The sequence below is a fragment of the Trematomus bernacchii genome, unplaced genomic scaffold (genome assembly GCF_902827165.1).
Source record: "Trematomus bernacchii unplaced genomic scaffold, fTreBer1.1, whole genome shotgun sequence".
NCBI classification, from domain to species: Eukaryota; Metazoa; Chordata; class Actinopteri; order Perciformes; family Nototheniidae; genus Trematomus; species Trematomus bernacchii.
In genome coordinates this window covers 2919614-2942546 of record NW_022987611.1, presented here as the reverse complement: position 1 = coordinate 2942546, position 22933 = coordinate 2919614, and the positions used below count along the sequence as shown (strand labels likewise).

Here is a 22933-nt window from a genome sequence, read left to right as displayed (position 1 = left end):
CCTCCATCTGACAGGAGGGAGCCTCATTCAGCTGCGAGTGTGGCTACAGACGGAGTTCACTCCGTCACGGAGGGGTAGGGTCGGGAGTGGTTTGGGATTGGGCCTTCGACTGCAACTCAACCCTTCTCTGTGCGGGGACACATTAAGCAGTTACACAGGAAGTGCACAATATGCGGAAGTGGATTTTGTATTGATGAGCAGAGCGCACACCTGCGAAAGACGATAAGACAATGGCCTCACAAGACTAAACTGTTGGATAAACAGCAGCTGGCTGTGTTAAAGCACCCCCCCCCCCCCCCCTCAGGTTTGTTGTTCTTGTCTTGAATAGGAAAGCTCTCCCGGCGTGTTGCTTCTCCATTGGCTGCCATGGCCTTCTTTATCCTCTCACACTAACACTAGTCCTCTGCTGCTCCAGCTCTCACCCTGTGTCCTCATGTGTCCTCTGCAGCTGAAGACGCTGCTCTTCGGAGCCTGGCTGCTCGGATACGTCTTCTTCCTGCTCTCCATCAGGAGGATGTGGACCGGGAAGTACGTCCGAAGCCCGCTGGCCCGGTCCCTCTTCCTGAACATGGTGAGCGAGGACGAGGCTGCCGCGACCGAGACTCAAGAGGTATGAACTGTTAGTAATGTTAACTGTTAATAATTACTGTTAGTAATGTTAACTGTTAGTAATATTCCGCCTTATCAACAATCATGGACAGACTGACTAGATACTAGACTCACGTGACACCAGACAGCGTGTTATGTTACACTGATCAAAGGGCAGATAACAGATCATTCTACCCTTTTTTTTTTTGCTTACTCAAAGGCAATTCAAGTCAATGTATTTATAAGAAGTAGACATACTTTATTAATCCCTCACAGCGAAGTTACTTTCTCGACGCTGTTGTGTTTACACACATAACACACACAGGGACTATATACATGCACAAACACAGAGGATATACATGCACAAACACAGAGGATATACATGCACAAACACAGAGGATATACATGCACACACACACAACCACATGCAGATAGGAGAGGTGCAGAGCAGAGAGGCTGCCAGTTAGCCGGCGCCACTGAGCTGTTTCGGGGTTCGGTGCATTACTCAAGGGCACCTCGGCAGTGGCCCAGGAGTTGAACCTCTCCAGCTACCAGCTCACTCTCCTAAAATAGCACCTTAAACACAAGGCAATTCTAAGAAATAGTGCAGAGGAATAATGCAGGTATAAAATACATGATGGTGCTTGTTTTATTTTAAGGCCTCTTCCACTGGTGGGTAGTAAAAGTACTATCACCGCACTATACAAATACTAAATTTGAAGTAAAAGTACTGCATCGAGAAAGATACAAAATTAAAGTTTTTAAGTACGATTAGGAAAATATACTTAAAAGTATTAGGAGTAAAAGTACTTATTAAGTATGAAGAAGTATAAAATGAAATGACTTTGTTGTATTAATGTATAAATCTAATCTATTGCACCTGTCCCCACCCTATCCAAACACACACACACACACACACACCCTTTAACACACACTACACACTAAACACTCACCAATGTTTAACCACTTTCTGTACAGAGTATTGTATCTCTGTCTTCTCAGCTCATTTATGGTACATCAAAAAGTTGATTCATTTCAGTAATTCTATTTAAAAAGTGAAACTCATATGTTATATGGATTCATTTCACACAAAGTGAATTATTTCAAGTGTTTATTTGTTTTAATCTTGATGATGACGGCTTATAGCTAATGAAAACCCGCAGACTTGAGAGGATTTTCAAGCAGAAGCCATTCATTTATGAAGTCCTAAGTCAACGCAGCCGTCTACCAGGACATTTTAGAGCACTTCATGCTTCCTTCTTCTGACAAGCTTTATGGAGATGCTGATTTCATTTTCCAGTAATACTTGGCACCTGCTCACACTGCCAAAAGTACCAAAACCTGGTTTAAGGACCATGGCACCATACTGCCTGTGCTTCATTTGCCAGAAACCTCCCCTGACCTGAACTCTATAGAGAATCTATGGGGTATTGTCAAGAGAAGAGACACCAGACCCAACAAGTCAGACGGGCTGAAGGCCGCTATCGAAGCAGCCTGGGCCTCCATCACACCTCAGCAGAGCCACAGGCTGATCGCCTCCATGCCACGCCACATGGACGCAGTCATTTGTGCCAAAGGAGGCCCAACCAAGTAGTGAGAGCAGGAACATGAACATACTTTTCAGAAGGCCAACATTTCTGTATTAAAAATCATTTTTTCTATTAGTCTGTAAGCCGTAATCATCAAGATTAAAGCAAATAAACACTTGAAATAATACATTTAGTATGAAATGAATCTATATAAGATATGAGTTTAACTTTTTAATATAGAATTACTGAAATTAATCAACTTTTCCACAATATTCTAATGTATTGAGATGTACCTGTACATATAGCCCGCTGTTTGTTATCTGACTTATCTTTATTCTTTAAGCCATGCAGGAACAAGTGTTAATGAAGTAGATCCAATGCTGCTCCACCTCTCTCTGGTTTAAATGTGAATACTTCCCTCTCCTTGTCCCGGGGCTGCAGTGGTACCGGTGCGGTCCGGACCTGCTGGGAGAGTCTGTGCGGCCCCTGTTTGTGCAGAGCCACCTGGACTCGGACACCAAGGCTTTCCTGAAGCGGAGCGTGGATAAGTCTGGCTGGCTGTTCACCCAGCTCTACCACTCCTTTGTGTCCACCTTCCTCAGCCCGCTGGTGTCCCGCACCTCCATCAATGGGTGAGTATCACAGACATGTCCCGCTCCATCCAGCTGAGTCTCCTCCTCTGACCAGCTCTCTGTCTCAGGTTTCTGGGTCGCGGCTCTATGTTTGTGTTCTCCCCGGAGCAGTTCCAGCAGCTGCTCCGGGTCGGCCCGGAATGGAGGTCTGACAGACTGCTGGACCTGGGGGCCGGGGATGGAGCTGTCACTGGGGTGATGGGAGCACATTTTAGAGAGGTTTATGCAACTGAGGTCTCTCCACCCATGAAATGGCATCTTCAGAGGAGGAATTACAAGTGAGTAATAAACCAAATGACTACTGTGATCTTCATTCAGCATGCTATATAACCCACAGTAATAATAGTTGTTTTGATCCATCTGTATGACTGTTATACTTGCCATTAAATCTCAAAGATCAATATCAGGGCATTTTAAACTGATAAGTATAGGCTATATTGATCCAGAGCGATTAGGGTAACCAGGTGCCAACAAGCAACATGTGGGACAAATGGGACGTTTTTGCGGGACAATGCGGGACATGTTACTGCGTTGCTAAGAGCTAGATTAGATGTATATAACGTCTATCTAACCTTTAAAAATAAACATTTCTATTCAACTAAATTAGCTTATAAATATTAATAACAACGCTTTACTTTGGTTTAATGTTTGCACAAACTATGCAAGTGAAGGTATTATATATATTTGTTTTGAATGGAATTAACATAACAAATTAGGGCTGTGCAATTAATCGTATTTTAATCGCAATTACGATTTTGGCCTGCCACAATTACGAAAACAACATAATCGAAAAAAACAATTATTTAGCTTTGCTAGGTTATATTTGACCTAATTTATTTTAGTCTCATTTATTTGTATTTATCATATTTATATATGTTTAGTAGCTTGTGGAAGTGCGCTCCAAAATATTTGTTGATCTTGTTTATTGGTATTTATTATTTTGATATTATTTATTTAAATGTATAATTAATTTAATTTATTTTTGTATTGGTTTTTCAGTTGAATGATACGTTCAGGGTAATCAACAGTTAAAAAGATACTGTTCAAATTATTATTTGTTTTAAAGTTCAATAAATGGATTTTTTCAAGTCAATGAATAATCGTATTTAATAATCGTGATATCAATTATTGACCCAAATAATCGTGATTATGATTTTTGCCATAATCGCACAGCCCTATAACAAATTATTATGACCAGAAACAAATGACCGGATCTAGTTTACTGCCACAGTCTGCTGACCTGTGTGCTAAACGTTAATTAAATCAGCTGCTGTTACCTCATCTCTTTTGGTTTCAGGAGGAATATATCCATAGATCGATATTTTCTTCATTAGCCAGGCGTTTCTTGAGAGTTTCGGGGAAGCGTCGCTTCAAAACATATTCACCTCTGTGCGCAATTAAAAAAAATTAAAATCTGGCCAATCTAACAATAACTCTCTGGGAATCGCCCTGCACCGGCTACACCCATAAGTTAATACATTTCTCTGTTGATTGATTGACATCTGACACAGCTAATGGTGATGATAGTCCTCTCGTTTTCTACACACTAGGGGTGGGCGGATCGATCCCAAAATATCGATACTTCCGATATTACGTTACGTTTCAAAATATCGATACTAGAGCCAATAGGATCGATACTTTTATACTTGTTTTCCCCTCTCCTCTACTCGTCAATTTCATCAAAAACTATGTGCAGACGAACACAAGTATATGCGCTCTTTTCTTCTCTCTCCACTGCTGTCCTCCTCTCCTCGAGGCTCGCGCACGCGCAGCGCGCTCCCTGCCTGAACGCCGATTATCAAGCTGACTGACAGCAGCCAGCAGGGCAGGACAGCAGCAGCCAGCGACTCGCGAGTGCGACACACACACGCGCATGATGACTGAGAGAAAGAGGAGCGTTGTGTGTAGCTATTTTACAACTGTCAATGAAAACTTAGTGAACTGTGATGTGTGCAAGAAGGCAGTTCGCTACTCTGGCCACTTTGTATTGTTATTTTTCATGTTTGCACTTTACATTTGCAAAAGTAAAACGTTTATTTGTCTATAAAAACTGTCCTGTCTTTATTCATGAAAATGAATTCAGATTTAGTCTATGATGCTTTCAGCTCAAAAATCATGTCATGCAGCTCTCCCCTACATGAAAGTAGCTACATAAGACGCTTTTCATTTAAAAAAGTATCGGTATCGGCGATACTGGCCCTGAAATACTTGGTATCGGATCGAATCCAGATTTTGTGGTATCGCCCAGCCCTACTACACACCTTTGTATGAAAGCCTTGTTTAAGACGGGCGACTGTCAATCGGCTAAATGTGTGGGACAAATGATAAAAATGCTGTGCACAAAGCCGGGCACCTGGTCACCCTAAGAGCGATCCTTTGTTTTACGGCAGCTGTCACGTGTTTTTTACTGGCAAAGCTTTCATGTACAGCCAAGAAACCAGTGCATCCCTAATGACATGTGTCCAGAGTATCTGTTATTTCCAAGCTTCCAATGTAGTGATGCAGGAATGAGTCCTGCTGAGATTTTCTTCAACATAAAATACAATAAACTTTATTATTATAAAGTAAACACCCCACTGGTGAATTTCTGTAGCTTGTATGTGCCATTTATGTCTATGTGACTAAATTAGACTACTAAACATCGTCATGAAACACGAGTCTGCCTTTAGCTTAGCGGTGGTGGTGCACAGCCATGAGAACGTAATGTCGGCCGTTTATAATGTAACAGTCATTTCTGGCAATTGCATTTACGCTTCAGAAATCATAAAGTAATGTTAGTATTATTATTATTATTATAATACTAATACATGACACTTGTATAGCGCTTTTCTAAAAACTCTAAGACTCTTTGACAGAGAGTAACACAAACGAAGAATATATATATATATATATATATATATATATATATATATATATATATATATATATATATATATATATAGGGACAAACAAAACAGAAAAGGGGGGGGGATGGTCAGTGGTTGAATGCAGTGTTGAACAGGTGGGTTTTGAGTGATCTGTTTTGGAGGTTATTCCGCTAAACAAAAAGTGTTTAGTATTAGAAATATGTGTTTGCCACAGAGATTATTTTCTGAAATAATCCAACGGGAAAAAACCATTAGCCGCTTTCACACCAAGTACTTTGCCGTACTTAGTTCCCAGCACTTAGTTCCCCCATGGAACTAAAGAGCAGATCGCGTTCACACCAGAATAAGTCCCTGAGGGAAGATTACGCAAATGAAGCCGCTGACGTCACTTCTTCTTCTTCTGCTTTGGGTTTACTGGCAGGCCGCAAACAACTTCACGGCGTATACTGCCATAGATATATATAAACACTATATATATCTATGTATACTGCCACCTGAAGTCCCAGGCCGGAAGTCCCCGGAGTTGGGGACTGGTGATTTACTCGGAAGGCTTCAGTAGAAGCTGCTGGGAGTCCCAGCAGCTTCTACTGAAGCCTTCCGAGTAAATCACCAGAACGCCGACACCTCCTCATCTCCACCACTCCCATGTTTTTTTTTGTGTTGCCATAAGCTAGTCTCTCTCCGTTGGTGCGCTGGGCTAATGCTAATAATGCTAATGCCAGCAAATACAATGGCGGCTTCACAGAGTTTTACGGGGCGTGGTTTGCAATTCGCCCAGCCAATCAGAAATTGGAACTTTTTTCTCCCCAGGAAAGTACCACCTCTCTCCTGGTTTATGTCCAGGGAACCCTTGTGATGCTAACTACCGGGTCAGCCTACGAAAAGAAGTCATCCCTGCATCACTCTGTTGTCTGTGTTAGCAGCTGTGCTATTAATGTTGGCAGCCACAGTGCCAGAGATGGGGCATCACGTTCCCACTTTGACTGCTATAACTATCATTTCTTGTACCCCTAAATATAACGAATTGTCATCGAAAAATTCTGTTCTTCCGTGGTGCTTAGGCTGCTGGGGATCGATGAGTGGCAGCACACTGGTTTCCAGTACGATGTGATCAGCTGTCTGAACCTGCTGGACCGCTGTGAGCACCCCCTCCATCTGCTGCAGGACATCCGGCTGTCGCTGGTTCCCAGCACTGGGAGGCTCATCCTGGCTGCAGTGCTTCCCTTCCAGCCTTATGTGGAAGTCGGTCAGTTGGGAGTCTTTCCTCATATGTATATGGCTTCATAGATTTCCACTCTGACCCAAATTAAAACATTCTATATTTGTTCTTAGGAGGAAAATGGCAGCGTCCCAAAGAACATATAAAAGTACAAGGAAAAACCTGGGAGGAGCAAGTAACTAATCTGTCCAGTGAGGTGTTCCGAAAGGCGGGGTTTGAGGTGGAGGCTGTGACCCGGCTGCCATACCTCTGTGAAGGAGACATGTACAATGATTACTACGTTCTCGATGATGCCGTTTTTGTTCTCAAGGTTTCAGACAATACGTCGGAGTCTGCTTGAATACCAAATGGACTGTTAGAGACATGGTTGGATTTTAGTGCAATTTTCATAAGCCTCATTTATACAACACAGTATTTCTTTAGAAATGGTGTGTCAGCTGTGATGCTCAGGTACTGTACTTCCTTATTAATCAGCCATGTTGTGTGACAGTGATTCCTCTACTTGAAGGACTAAATGGCTTTTGAACTGCCCCTGAACATCAAATGAGATATCACCATGCTGTAGGTGTTCCCTCTAGAGAGCTTGCTATCTGTGGGAAGTGTTTACTATTAGAGCTTCATCATTCTGTCATATCATGTTTCTGATTCCAGGGTTCAGTGTATGCATGCACACACTTGAATTAATCATTGTGAATTGGTATTTTTAAATTGCTGTTATTAATGAAAAAAAAGTGTGAAGCCTTCTCAAAGCAAGCCTTTGTAACTTAGTGTATGTTAAAAGCAGCTACCAATGCCACAGATATTTATATAATGTTTGAGTCTCTCACCTCACCTGTTTGGTTCAGCTCAAACTGACTGGCTCTTTGGCCTGATGTGAAAACTGTCAACTGAACCCTATGGGGACCAAACATGATGCTGCAGCTGGTAGACCCAGGGACACGGTTACAAATGTCCCAGGGAAAAAAAAGAGTCATTTTTAAACCCTCCTCGCTTATCAATACAGAATCTTGATAACATAGATTCTACATATAACTGTGTAAATCAAGACTAGAGACCAAGTTAACTGCACATAAACCTGCAGCAGAATACGAAAGAGCAAAAACTAGTAAATGAAAGGTAAACAAATGGTATCATCTTTGAAGGTTTTTCTAAGTTTCACTACGCCAGGGGTACTGAGTTCAGCCAACAGAGACTTCCTCTGAGAGCTACTCGTTATCACCTGGCAGGCTGCCCGTTTAAAGCTGGCATCTGCATCCTGTTGCTGTGTTCCTGGTGGATGTCCATGTTTTTATTGTTTGCAACTCCTGGAAGCTTTGTGAGATTCCGTATTTTGTCATATATAATTTCTAACATTTGTTCACGTTAATTGTTGGGTTTCTTCTTTTTACCGATTGTAATGCACCCTGAGACAGATGTATAAGAGGCCCATGTGACATCAAATGTAATTGATTTCATGTTGCTTCATCCAGCGGGTTCGGTTTCCTTTTAACTGCAACTGAGCAGGGGAACATCTGCACTTCATCTGACCATGGTGTGGCGGAGTGCTGCCATTCTTCAAAATCTAGGTGGCGATGATACAAAAATAATTTGCTATTAAACATGATGCTATTCTATAAGATCATGTTTGTAGCATTGTTCACAGCTCAGAGACAAAGGCAATTATATGTGCTTTACATTGGCATTAACAAAAAATAACTCAGAGGTTCAGGAAGTTTGATCCAGGTCTGTGGAGCATAACAAATTAAAGCTGCCCTGCAAATTTGGTTCTGAGCCAAATGTGCAGGGCACACAGCAAACTGAGGGGACACAGCAGCATTTCCCAATTGTGTTGTGGTGCCAATCCATTTAGATCTTAAAGTTTATACTGAAGTCAAAAGGAAGTGTATTCTCTGTTTTATAGCACGTGCAGAGCTCTGAGAGCTGGGGTGATGTGCTCAATTGTTTTGGTCTGAAAATAAAGACATGGACTAGTTTCTCCAGATCCTGTTGAGACATGAGTGTTTTCAGTATAGCTATGTTTTTAGGTGGTAATCAGAATACCTTTATTAGTCCTACAGAGGGGAAATGTACGTTGTTACAGCAGAAAATGTACGGCAAGAGGTAATGTGCTGATTTTGTAATTCCTTTTATGTGGGTTTTGAAATGTAGGGGTTGTCAGCCTGACACTATTTGAAAATAAAGAAAAAAAGAGCATCCTGCATTTTGTAATTTAAAGATACAGAAACAATCCTTAAAAATCTCAAAAAGAACATTGATATTTGATTGATATACTCCATGGTGCTTTTTTACCAAAGAGAGCTTTGACTGTAGCAGGGGCGAGAGCATCATTGAGATTTGTAGTTCATCAAATTATCAACCACATAATCAGCAGAGTTTGACTGAAGTCCAATAGTGGAGGCCTAAACTAGATTGTTTCCTCAGTCTTGTTTTGTGAGTATCTCTGCGTGCCTCTTAGTGCAAACACTGATATTGATTTGAAGAAGATACAGGGGTAATCTGAGTCACCAACATCTATGAACGGTTTGAAATATTGAGACCTTTGGTGATAACCTGATCAAGAGTGTGACCCAATTTCAGAGTGGGGCATGCTGGGTTGGTCCATAGCTTTCCAGGATATTTGATAATTTGATAGCACCACTGTCCTTGGGGGTTGTCAGTATGTTGAAGGCAATAGCTATAAGTATGGACTCAGAATCATTCCAGATAATCAACAATAATTCAGATTAATCATCAAGAAAGTTTGCTGAATATTTTTGGTGGTCTGTAGATAGTTAGGAACAATGCTCGACAGGAGAAATTAAACTGAAGAGCCAGATATTCAGATGTTTGCATTGATATTTTCTTACATAGAAAAGCATTATGTCACTAGACAGAATCTGTTCTAGAATGTTGAGTGTTCACACAGAGCCTCACTCACTCACTGGTTGATACTCGTCATTACAGTATCTGTCTTCATTCATTTCAGCATATTTTTGGATATGTTCATCCACCATGTCTGCCAGAGGGAGAGCCAGCAGGGTAAGATGTTCAACAGGAGACATTTTAATCAAAAGCTTCAATAAACATAATTCCAACAGTGTTTCTTCAAAACTAATTTAATGAGATAAATATTCAGATAACATTTGATGTAGTAAAACATTCTCAAATGTTTCAAATTAAAACAAGGTTACATTAAAAACAGATCTATGGCTAGTGTTACTTAAACATGTATTCCTTTATAATTACAGATTATACCTTTAAACATTATTATCAGTAACCTAATCTGAGTATCAAAGATATAAGTGATGTAACCTGATGACCTTCTGTTTCGGTTGGATTACCTCAATATTGAATACAACGCAAATAAAAACAAGAGAAAATAAATTTGAATACGTTTTTAATGGTGTATAATGTCAGACGACAGAAATAATGTGACCTTAGAAAAGAAGAAACCAACATATCAAAAATATCTCTGCATGAATTTCAATTCAAAATAAAAATCCTAAAAAAGGGAGTATAGTTTAATATTAGGCAGGCAAGGCAAGTGTATTTATAGAGCACCTTTCAACACAAGGCAATTCAAAGTGCAACTACTACTACTCTTCTTGACGACTGTACAGTAACTGTGACTTTTTTACACCTACCTAATCCAAGTATTTTAGAAAACTGAATGATTTACACAGCATTTACCTTTAAACAGTGGTGTAAAGTAACTAAGTAGCTTTACTCAAGTACTCTACTTAAGTACAATTTTGAGGTACTGTACTTGTACTTTACTTGAGTATTTAAATGTGTTGCTACTTTGTACTTCTACCCCACTACAATTCAGAGGTAAATGGTGTACTTTTACTCCACTACATGTATTTAATACCTTTAGTTACTTTACAGATTTGGATTATTGATGTGAAATATAATCAAGTCTTCATATATATTATTCTGAAATGGACCAATCTGTGCTACTTTTTACTTTTGGTACTTCTACTTTTACTGAAGAGCCATATACATATATATATATACCATAGGCCATACATATCATTATCTGTCACGTTTTGCTCCCGAAAATGTCAGGCCATATTGTCTTCATGCGCCTATAGGTGCTTTCACACCAAGTACTTTGCCGTACTTAGTTCATCAGAACTCTTTAGTTCTGATGAACTAAAGAGCAGATCGCGTTCACACCGGAATAAGTCCCTGAGGGAGGATTAGTCAAATGAAGCCGCTGAAGTCACTTCTTCTTCTTCTGCTTTGGGTTTACTGGCAGGCCTCAAACAAATTCATGGCGTATACTGCCACCCGAAGTCCCCGGCCGGAAGTCCCCGGAGTTGGGGACTGGCTTCTTCTGAAGCCTTCCGAGTAAATCGCCAGAACGCCGACACCTCCTCATCTCCACCGCTCCCATGTTTTCTTTTGTGTTGCCATAATTAGTCTCTCTGCGTTTGTGCGCTGGGCTAATGCTAATAATGCTAATGAGAGGATAATAAAATGGCGGCTTCACAAAACGTTTTGGGAGTTTTACGGGTCGTGGTTTGCAATCCGCCCAGCCAATCAGAAATGGGAACCTTTTTCTCCCATGAAAGGACCTGCTCTCTAGCAGGGACTGAAAAGGGGGTGAAAAGGTTCTCATGAACTAAGTTCTAGTTCCGGATTCTTTTGGTGTGAACGCACATTTTCGGAACTATATCGGAACTATACTGGGAAAAGTACTCCGGTGTGAAAACGCCTAATGAGCAGCTCTCATAGGAATGAACGAGACCCCGCCTCCGATGCTGTATCCAGTTCTTATAGAGAGCCGAAGTCCCTCCCTTTCCGGTGGAACTCCATGGGACCTTATGGGTTAGCTATGATTTCACTCGAGACTTGTGAAGTGTTGTAATGTGTGCATGTCTGCATCGTCATGTTTCGTTCTTTGTTTAAAAATGTATTGTAACATTGTAATCCTGCTTGCAATTCCTATTTATTGGAAATGTACCAGTAATCTGATTACACTTTTTAAATGTAAGGGAACACAGGTACCTTTTTTTCAAAATCCTGATTATGCAAAACTGTATTCTGTTACTCCACAAGCCTGTAGATACCTCAGACTAATCTGAATTAATTAAGAAGAAATAAAGGATGTAGCAATGTTTCCAGATTAAAATGTAGATGTATTTCTCTGTATCATTACCAGACTAGTTTTCCTGCTCTGTGATGTGAAAATTGTGTATTTCATTGTTGGTTCTGCGCAGGGCAAACAGTGAGGGGGAGGACATGAGGAGACAGATGGAGGCTGAAATGCGAGAAAGGGAAGATAAGTATATCTCCTGAAGGAGAGAAACTTCTGGAAGACAGACAGAAAGCAGCTGCTGGCTGAAAATAAGAGCCTGCTGAGGGACCTGTCCACCACTGAGGCAGACAACACAGAGCTAAAGGCCGACCTCCAGAACTCCTCTCAGTAATATCTAGCTGAAGGTTCCCAACATTCAAATTCAAATTTTGGGACATTATTTAGTCTTTGAAAGGTTAAATGATCTCTCTTTAAATCTGTGATACACAGAAATATGCCACAATTAATACAGTATTTGTGTTCAAACAATACCAATACACATAATTTCTGTATTTCTCAGCTATCATGTGTCGATATCAATAAATGAATGTGTGATAATTTGTAATGAGTTGGTTTCCAGGCAGTGTGTAGCCCTCAAGTTTTTCATATCTTTAGGTAAAGATCTCCTATCATTCTATTTTTAGGCATATATTATGGGTCTCAGATATATACAAATATATAAAAAACATGTCTATGATGTGTTTTGTTCAAAATACCAAACAGATCATGCATTTTAGACATCCCTCATATCCCTCTATTTCAGCCCTGTTATACCCCTTTCACCAGAGGTGGGGACTCGAGTCACATGACTTGACTCGAGTCGCATATTTTTGGACTTGAGACTTGCTTGACTAACATTGATAAAAGACTTGACTTGACTTTGACTTGGTATTCATGACTTGAGACTTGACTTAAGCTTGAGACAGATGACTTGAAAGGACTTGTCTGTTTAAAATTAAATATTTGCGTTTGTTTTTGTAGTGAGATATTACGTTTAGTTTTTTCGAAAAACGTGATTGGGTGATTATAGCGCCATGCGCGCAAACCTGGCAACCCACTAGACGGCAGGAGCGTCAGTTAACATGGCAGCGGCTAGCGTCACTCCAAAAATAGTGAAGTTTGGATTCAAGGATTATGTTGTCGATGACGCTAATAAGAAGAGAACAGCGGTATGCAGGGTCTGCAACATAAAGATCAGTGACACGACCACCACAACATCCAACTTCATTCGTCACTACAAAAAAACCACAGAGAAAGGTGCGTGAATGTGTTGTGTTAGCTAGAAAGCTAACGTTAAGTTTAAGCTACGTTAGATTTGGTTTCAAATCGATTAAGCATTACAAAGAGAAGACCAAACGGTAAATGAACACTAGAACCGCCAAGGGATTCATTTGTACTAACCCTGATACTGACGGGCTGTCAGGAGAGGGAGGGAGAGAGAGAGGAAAAGAGATGCCTCGTTTATTTCCCCTGTGTTATTATCAGAAGTTACTGTAAACTTTTGAATAATGTAGTTCATCTACTTTTAGTAGTTTGTTTAAATGTTTTAATTATGTTGTTTTTGTTTGTAGAAGTGCATCATTCCTTGATTTATTGTAAAATGAATCTGAACTTTTTGATCTGTTATGATGATAAACTGAAGCAATTTCTAAATTAACCCAATTAAGTGAGTTTTAAATCGTCCTACTTAGTTTATAAGGAAATTATGAAGAGGAACAAATTAAATGATTTGAAAATGATATCTATGTAGGTGCTGACGCTGTTGGCGGTTCTAGTGTTAATAGAAATGTAAATTAAATATGTGTAATGGCAAATGCCATATATGATTTTCTTACCTGGAATTCTGCCTTTTTGAACAGACTTTTTGATTGAGTCCTAGCTATATTGTCTGCAGTTCTAGGGTTAATATGAATCTAATATGATTGTCATCGGTCTAAATTAGATTTCAAAAGATTAACTGTGTATGTAATGAAGATCATAGTGTGGGTTAAATCCATTTTCATAACCACTGTCTTTTAACTGATTTAAATGCGGAAACTGGGCTTATTCATCAGAATTTCGTATGACTTGACTTGACTTGCTTGACCTGAGCAATGACTTGACTTGACTTGCTTGACTCTCACCACAGTGACTTGGGACTTGCTTGATACTTGTAGGTCAAGACTTGAGACTTGCTCATGACTTGCACATGTAGGACTTACTCCCACCTCTGCCTTTCACACCAACGCGGTTCCAGGGCCGGTTCGGAGCTGGAGCTTGAAAAGCACCGGTTTTTCCTGTTCACACCGCAGCGGAGCCACCTCTAAGCTCTGGAGAAAATCAGCGACGTAAACTGTGACATCATGACGCAGCAGCGGCAGCACCAGTCGGGCTCTCAGCGGTGTGAACAGAGCGGGAGCTGAACCGAAGAACCGGTTCTGAACCAGAAAAGCTCTAGCACGGAGCTAGAACGGGAAAAGCCTTGGTGTGAAAGGGGTATTAGAGAAGGGCTGATTCTGGGTCAGTAGCTGCTGGCCCCGCCCCCTTTGGAGCATGGCAAGGCATCCTGTGAGCTCCAGAGAGAAGAGAGAGATTTCTACTGGCAGATACAGCTAAAAGCTGCCATGATTAAATGCCATATCATGTTCCAAACCACATCAAGCATTATTTCTGAAACAGTATGGAGCTCAAATGCTTTTTCTCTTGCGGGTTTACCACAAAGTGAGTACCTTTTTTTATTTCCTGCTTCTTTACCAAGCCCCCAGGAAGTCCGCCGGACTCTGATGAGAATATTCGTTGTGGCCAAACGGCGGTACTACACTTCCGTTAGATTGCTGGGCCCGGAAACACTTTTTCCCATTGACTTACATTGGGAAAGAGACGTCTGTAAATCGTTGGATAATTCTTTTGAAACTAAATAAACAACCCAGTATGAATGTTTGTACAGCCTTTATTAAAAACATTCGGTCCTCAAGTTGTAAAATGTGCTAATAACGTTATTCTGAGAGTTATTTCCCTCGGCATTATGAACGCGCATCTAACCCACGGGACCGCGCCGCCCGGCACGTTCATGTTACGTGTTCAGTACTACATGCGTTTATCTTTACCCATGGATGCACAATAAGAACGGACCCATATCGCCTTACCGTTCGGGTGTTCAGAGCAGAGCTCCCTGTTGGAGCAGCAGAGCGTGATGTGAACAGAATTTTTTTTCTGTCGCAATATTATTTAAGGAATCGTTGAGCTAGCTAACTAGCATACATTGTCACTATCTGCTAACGTTAGCTTTAGCCTTCGTTTTTTGTATTTTTCATAGGCTGTAAACAGAGGTGGTATAAGTATAGATCTTGTACTTGATTAAAAGTAGAAGTACTCAGATCTTGTACTAGAGTAAAAGTAGAAGTACTCAGATCTTGTACTAGAGTAAAAGTAGAAGTACTCAGATCTGGTACTTTAGTAAAAGTAGAAGTACTCCGACTTTTACTCAAGTACAATATCTGAGTACTTCGACTTTTACTCAAGTACAATATCTAAGTACTCAGATCTTGTACTTGAGTAAAAGTAGAAGTACTCAGATATTGTACTTGAGTAAAAGTAGAAGTACTCAGATATTGTACTTGAGTAAAACAGAAGTACTCAGATATTGCACTTGAGTAGAAGTACTCAGATCTTGTACTTGAGTAAAAGTAGAAGTACTCAGGTCTTGTACTTGAGTAAAAGTAGAAGTACCAGAGTGTAGGAATACTCTGTTACAGTAAAATTCCTGCATTCAAAATGTTCCTCAAGTAAAAGTAGAAAAGTATTCTCATCAAAATATAGTTAAAGTAGCGACAGTAAAAGTAGTCATTGTGCAGATTGGTCCATTTCAGAATAATATATATGATGTGTTTTATAATGATTGATCATTAAAGTGTTCTCAAAGCTGGTAAAGGTGCAGCTAGTTTGAATGACTTTGTATACTGCAGGGTAGCTTGTGAATTTACTCCAGGTGGAACTAAAGTCTGATTTAACACTTGATTATATTTCACATCATTCATCCACATCTGTAAAGTAACTAAAGGTATTAAATACATGTAGTGGAGGAAAAGTACACCAGTTACCTCTGAACTGTAGAGGAGAAGAAGTACAAAGTAGCAAAACATTGAAATACTTAAATAAAGTACAAGTATCTCAAAATTGTACCCAAGTAGTACTTGAGTTTATGAACTTAGTTACTTTACACCAGTGGCTATAAAGATAGAAAGACTAAGCCTTGCACAGAGGCATGAAAATACATTTTCAACAGTCCTGCCAAAATTATAAACTGACTGCTACACAATTAAAATAAATGCTTTTATATATTTCTATTAGATGTGACTCTTTGGCGTTTCTGTTATTATTAACACTTTGGTTGTTCTTTTTTTTTTAAATGTATTTATTTTTTATATTTTTTTATTGAAGACACATAGAAAAGACATTTGGTACATTGACAGGGACCACAGTTCAAAGCTACTAGTAACCATTTAGTCTCTACTATTGTGCATCAATTGACAAGCCATACATGGTTAATTTTCACTTGAAGGCATACAGTATTTAAGCCACCTTCATAACTCAAACAGACCAGATAGCCAAAATATAAAGGAGTAGTGTACCGACTAACAGAACTAAACAAGATAATAATAATAATAATAATAATAAAATCAAAATAATAATACTAAAACAATACAAAGACAAACAATTAGTATACATACATAATAAAGAGGAAAAGGGGGGGGGGGGGGGGGGGGGGGGGCGGGGGGTGTCCATCAATCAGTAGACAAAAATGTGAGAGATTGGAAGAAGGGTTGCCACTTATAAAACTTAGAGGTTCCGCCTCTTAAGGAATATTTAATTTTCTCCAATTTTAGAAAGGACATGACATCGCTGCGCCACTTAGCATTGGAAGGAGCTTTTTTGGATTTCCAATGAAGAAGAAGAAGTCGTCTTGCCAATAACGAAGTAAATGCCAGAATATCCAATTGCCCCGAGTTGTATCTGATGTAATCTTCTGGGCACCCAAATATGGCAATATGTGGACAGACTTTCACAGTGAGTGAGAGTATTTTTGAGATATCCTCAAAAAACTTCTGCCAAAAGGAAAACACTAATGGGCAGGAGAAGAACATATGGGATAGGTTGCAGGGAGAGGCTTGACATTTGTCACAGATGTCAATAACAGTGGGATATATTTGTGACAGTCGTGCCTTTGAGAAATGAACCCTGTACAGCACCTTGAACTGTATGAGAGTGAGACGAGCACAGGATGAACTTGTGTGAATCCTGTTAAGAGCAGTGTCCCACCAGTGATCACCCAAGCTCACACCTAGCTCAGCCTCCCAGGCAGCCTTGATTTTAGTGGTGTGTGAGCTGTCATCGGTCAGGAGTTTGTAATATATTTTTGAAATAAGTGACTTTTGAAGGGGATCGGAACAAAGAAACTCATCCCATATTTGATTAGGGGGTAGAGAGGGAAAGGATGGAAACAGGGATTTGGTACAGTGTCTAATTTGGAAATAACGAAAAAGGTGAGATGTTGGGAGTTCGAATTCACTTGACAGATCAGTAAAACTACGAAAGGTATTATCCTTATAAAGCTCTCTAAAAGTCCTCAGGCCCTTCTCATGCCATACAGAGAAAGTGGGGTCAGATAAGGCAGGTCGGAATAAATGGTTTCCCAATAAAGGAGCTAAAGTGGATGCAGAAGTAAACTTAAAATGCCTCCTAAATTGGTACCAGATTCTAAGAGTAGAACTCACAACAGGATTATTTGTATGTCCAGAGAGGTTGGTGGGAATAGAAGAGGTAAGTAGTGCCATTGCGGAGGATGAGCCAAAAGACTGTGCCTCAAATCTACACCATGGAGGATACATTGATTTTGACCAAAATGAAATCTTGTGTATGTGTGAAGCCCAATAATATAATTGGAAGTTCGGGAGAGACAGTCCAGCGTTAAGTCTACATCTTTGAAGAATATATTTGCTTATTCTGGGTGCCTTTCCATTCCATAAAAAGCCAGAGATATCCTGATCAAGAGTCTTAAAAAATAGTTTAGGTAGGAATAGAGGGAGACATTGGAAAAGAAATAGGTACTTAGGAAGAATGTTCATTTTAACCGTGTTAATTTTACCTATAAGCGACAGAGGTAAACTCTTCCATCTTTGAAGGTCTGACTTGATTTTAGACATTAAAGGGGAGATATTGGCAGCGAAAAGGGAACTAATGGCGCATTTCCACCGCAGGCCTCGCTCGACTTAGTACGGTTTTGTTAGGTCTTGTTAGGCCCAGCTCACTTTAATGCTGCGCTACCATTACAGTTTAGGAACTGGGGTAGTATCTAGACAAAAGTTAAACAAGTACAAACCACAGACTGTCTGTGTCATGGCGAGTACAGTCGCTGGTTTATTTATGTCTGTATAGGCCGTTGTTGTGAGTGTGGACGGTCGGAGCATATATTGCGTTAGCTTTGTCGATCTCCATTTAGACAACGCGCATTTTAAAAGGTTTTTCGCCTGCCGTCTGTCTGCAGACTTGTCAAAGCATTAATTCATGGTTTTTACTAACCGGTATCAGTATGTTGTTACTTCGGCATCATTTTGAAACGTGTATTACAATTAAATCACGGTCAAATATGTCCATCTTGTTGTAGTTGTAGCCCCCTTGCCAGCGATGCTCTCTCTAGTTTAGCATACTCAGCCCGACTCAGCCTCGTTGTCTCTGGCCCTAGAACCACGATTTTATGAGGCCAGAAAAACTGTGAATTAGGACCCGCCGGCTGGTACTAGGCCAAGTGGAAACGCAACCAAAAACGGGCCGCTGACGTCACAGCCCTCTTAAACCGTGCTCCGCGCTGTAGTGGAAACGCGCCATAACTCTGCTTCTGTGAACACCTCAATCCGTGACTCTGAACAATGTGGTCTGGAAAACCCTTTCAGTTTTACTCCTTTTACTGTAAATGTTGTTCATGAAGCATTATCTAAGTTAGATCCTAAGAAACCGGCCGGCCCGGACAACGTAGAACCTTTCTTTTTAAAGATAGCTGCAGGTTTTATTGCTCCACCTCTCACTTCTCTTTTTAACCTCTCCCTCAGCACAAATGCAATTCCAAAAGTATGGAAGTCAGCGTATGTCATGCCACTACTAAAAGGAGGGGAGGCAACTATTTTAAATAATTTTAGGCCAATCTCTAAATTGTCAGTTCTGGCTAAGGTTCTTGAACGCCGAGAGAGTGAACAAGTAAAGGAGTTTTTATGTAAAAATAATATCCTGTCTAAATGTCAGTCAGGTTTCAGAAAGCAACATAGCACCATCACTGCGACGATGAAAGTGGTGAATGATATTACAAGTATTTTAGATAAAAAGCAGAGCTGTGCAGCTCTATTTATTGACCTTTCCAAAGCGTTTGACACTGTCGATCATCGCATCTTAAAGCAGAGGCTACTCAGTATTGGCATATCCAGCCATGCAGTGGGGTGGTTTGTGAACTACCTCTCTGAAAGGTCCCAATGTGTTCACTTTGATGGGCTGTCTTCTGAGTGGTTGAACATTGCTAATGGTGTTCCTCAAGGTTCTGTTTTAGGTCCACTTTTATTCTCCATCTACATCAACAGTTTAGGTGAAAATGTGGATGAAGCTACTTTACATTTTTATGCGGATGACACCGTGATGTACGGTGCAGGTCCCTCCATTAACGAGGCGGTTGTTAAATTACAGGCTGTTTTTAACATTATTCAGACTCAGCTCTCTGAACTAAAGCTTCTTTTAAATGTTGAGAAAACCAAGGTAATGCTCTTTTCTAAAGCTAAAAAGACTCAAGAGACTGCTTTGGATATTGTTACTATGCAAGGACAAGTACTAGAAGTGGTTGCCTGTTATAAATACCTTGGTATCTGGCTTGATGATTGTCTTACTTTTAAACTTCAGGTCATTAATCTGCTTAAAAAGCTGAGGGTTAGACTAGGTTTCTTTTTCAGAAACAAGTCCTGTTTCTCTTTTGAAGCCAGGAAAAGGCTAGTCACTGTGACCTTTTGACCTGTGCTGGACTATGGTGATTTGTTGTATATGAATGCACCTGCCCATTGCCTGAACAAGTTAGATGCCGCCTATCACAGCGCACTGAGATTTGTCACAAATTGTAAAGCACTTACACATCACTGTACCCTGTATGCCAAGGCAGGTTTTCCATCACTTACTGTACGGAGGCTCAGTCATTGGTACACGTTTATTTATAAAGCTTTGTTGGGTAAACTCCCGTATTATATCTGCTCTCTGATAACACAGAGAGTTGCAAGCAGCTATTGTCTGAGATCGCATGATGTAGTATTGTTAGATGTGCCAAGAGCAAGGACTGTCTTAGGTAAGACAGCTTTTATGTGCGCAGCTCCACTTGCTTGGAACAATCTTCAGCAAGAATTGAAACTGAGCAATCTCATTCCTCTGCATGTTTTTAAAGCTAGGCTAAATGAAATGCTCGTTGATACTATGGGTACTTGTAAATGTCTATAACTATGTAAATGTATCCTGTAAATGTAATGTATGATGTCCTTTATTGTTTTATGTTTCATGTGGAACCTATATGCTGCAGGTCTCCCTTGAAAAAGAGATCCATGATCTCAATGGGACCAATCTGGTTAAATAAAGGTTTGAAATGAAATGAGTTTTAAAAATCATGTTTTCATGTTATAGTAGGCCTACCTTACATGAACCTGTTTGAAACCTTAATGACCCCATGATGTGATTATTTATATCTTAAAACCTTCAACAACTATATTTAGATGTTCATAAATATCTACATTTTTGTATAAATACATGTGTAGCAGTTAGACAAACATAATTAATAGACGATCTCATTATTACCTATTTTATATGTACTAAAAAATAAAAATAAAGTTTACTAAGCCCCCTTTTTGTTTTAATTGATTAATTAGACAAAATGATTTGTGCTTAAAGTCATATACTGTTTTGTCTCAAACGGATAGACTAGGTTATTAATTAATTTGCCTAATAGTTGCTTAAAATGTCTCTCAGCCACCGTAGTGTCGTGTCAGGTGGGCGTGTCGTGTAGGGGGCGTGTCGTGTACTTGCTGCGGCTCTGGCCGTTTCTCAATGTCGGGTAAACCTGCTGCAGAGCCACTATTTCAAGTATACTACGTCATCGAGTGGCGCCGAAGGACTGTTTAAATGCATGTTAAATGCCCAGCATTCGGCGCCACTCGATAACGTAGTATACTTGAAATAGTGGCTCTGCAGCAGGTATACTCGACATTGAGAAACGGCCTGAGAAACGGCCACGGCCACTGATCTAGGCTGCATCTCAAGTCGGTTATTTTCATTTCCTCGCTCCTTGGTCCTCTGTATCACCGGAAGTTGATTTGTCTGCGCCATCTTGAGTAGCGTCCCATGGCGCTTATTTCTGCCGGAGGACCGAGGATCGAGGAACGATAATGGAGTCGAGGAATACCAGACCATCCTCCGATGAAATCCTCAGATACTTGCCCCGCCCCCTTACTGTGTATCGCTCACTGATTGGACGATGCAGCGCATGCACTGATCTGATGCTTCTTGACATGAGAGCAGTTTCCCAGCGGAGTGAAGAAAATACATGAAACTCACGAGAGTCACTCCTCAGTTTATACTGTGTTTTGTTTCAATTAATGTATAATTTAGTTACAAATATGTGATATATCTGAACAACAAAGTGGTCAAAAATCATTTTATTCATTTATTGGAAACATTTTCATGATCGCTTTTTTCGTTTTACATTTTCATTTATTGTCATTTCCATTCAGTCAGTCATTAAGTGCTATTAAAATGTTAATTGGCTACATATCCACACAAACAAACAAAGTGTGCAGTCCAATGAATGTTAAAGTGGACCTATCATGCTATATTTTAATAATATAGTGTAGGACCATACCTATATAAGGCATATTTATACTTTTTTCAAAATACCAAACAGATCATGCATTTTAGCCATGCCTCATTTCGCTCAATTTGCACTTTTTTAGCCCTGTTTTTGCAAGGGCTTATTCTGTGAGAACAGCACCACCTACAGGCCTGGCATATGTACTACAGCGTCTCCAGCGCTTTCGAACGGCAATGGCCGTGGCTGTCTCCTCCTGATTGGTGGAGTTGGCCCAATAGCCGTAGCGCCACCGTCCTGACGTCAGGACAGTGTTCAAATCTGGATCAGTTTTTATCAGATCCGTTGCAGCCCCTTTTTTTAGAGATTTGGGTATGGAGGAAAATAGAGAGGGTTGTGTTTTCTGACACTTGGTGAGTTCCCTGGAACACCGGGGACACATATTCATGTAGAAAAGACGTACAAAAGTGCATTTTGCATGATAGGTCCCCTTTAATCTAACTGGGTTTTGATAGATTACATATCTCTTTTTCTTCTCTGAATTATTTTATTTCTATTGTGCACTCTAATCAATATTAATCTAACTATTGTTCGTTTATACATTTTAAGAATAGCATTTATCTTTTTTGAGAATGAGTTCTTATTTTATTTAATGTATTTGGGTCTACAACAGATGATACAAATGTTTATGTCAGTAAATGTGTACTAACAGAGGCGGGGGTGTTTGTGAAAACAACGGGGACAGAGCTGGCTGCTGTCAGACGAACAGCTGTGCGGCGTCATCACAAACGGACGTCGCTTCACGTGACGCTCCGGAGGAAAGGACGTCCCATTGCTCTTAAAACTCATTTCCCTGCTTCTCGTGGTTTCCTTTCTCCATGCTTCCCTGGTGGGAGGGACTAAACGCAGGGAAACAACGCAAGTGAGGGACGCAAGGACTCCATTTAACCGACCTGAGATGCAGCCCTGGGCTGCGTTTCACTTCTCTTATTTTTCATTTCCTCGCTCCTCGGTCTCACCGGAAGTTGATTTGTCTGCGCCATCTTGAGTAGCGTCCCAATAGAGTGGCGAAGTCCCTCCCCTTCCGGTGGACCTCCATGGGACCTTATTTCGGAAAAATTATGTATTGAAGTCAATGGAGAGAGAAAGATTATCTTTCGATCCCGTTTGAATTGTGCCA

The 22933-nt window shown here is 40.4% G+C and overlaps 1 protein-coding gene across 2 annotated transcripts; it reads left to right on the top strand.

The window, feature by feature from the left end:
- The first annotated feature begins 311 nt into the window (after positions 1-311).
- mettl9 (methyltransferase like 9) lies at positions 312-8832 on the top strand. 2 transcript variants are annotated; one of them, XM_034132022.1, is made up of 6 exons: positions 530-610; positions 1977-2181; positions 2559-2749; positions 2818-3027; positions 6678-6862; positions 6949-8832. In XM_034132022.1, exons 2-6 carry the CDS (start codon positions 2011-2013, stop codon positions 7173-7175), a joined length of 984 nt encoding a protein of 327 aa, XP_033987913.1. In that variant the 5' UTR covers positions 530-610; positions 1977-2010; the 3' UTR covers positions 7176-8832. The 2 variants fall into 2 exon arrangements, with proteins under 2 accessions (XP_033987912.1, XP_033987913.1); XM_034132021.1 differs by lacking the exon at positions 1977-2181 and having other exon boundaries at positions 312-610.
- The last annotated feature ends 14101 nt before the right edge of the window (positions 8833-22933 follow it).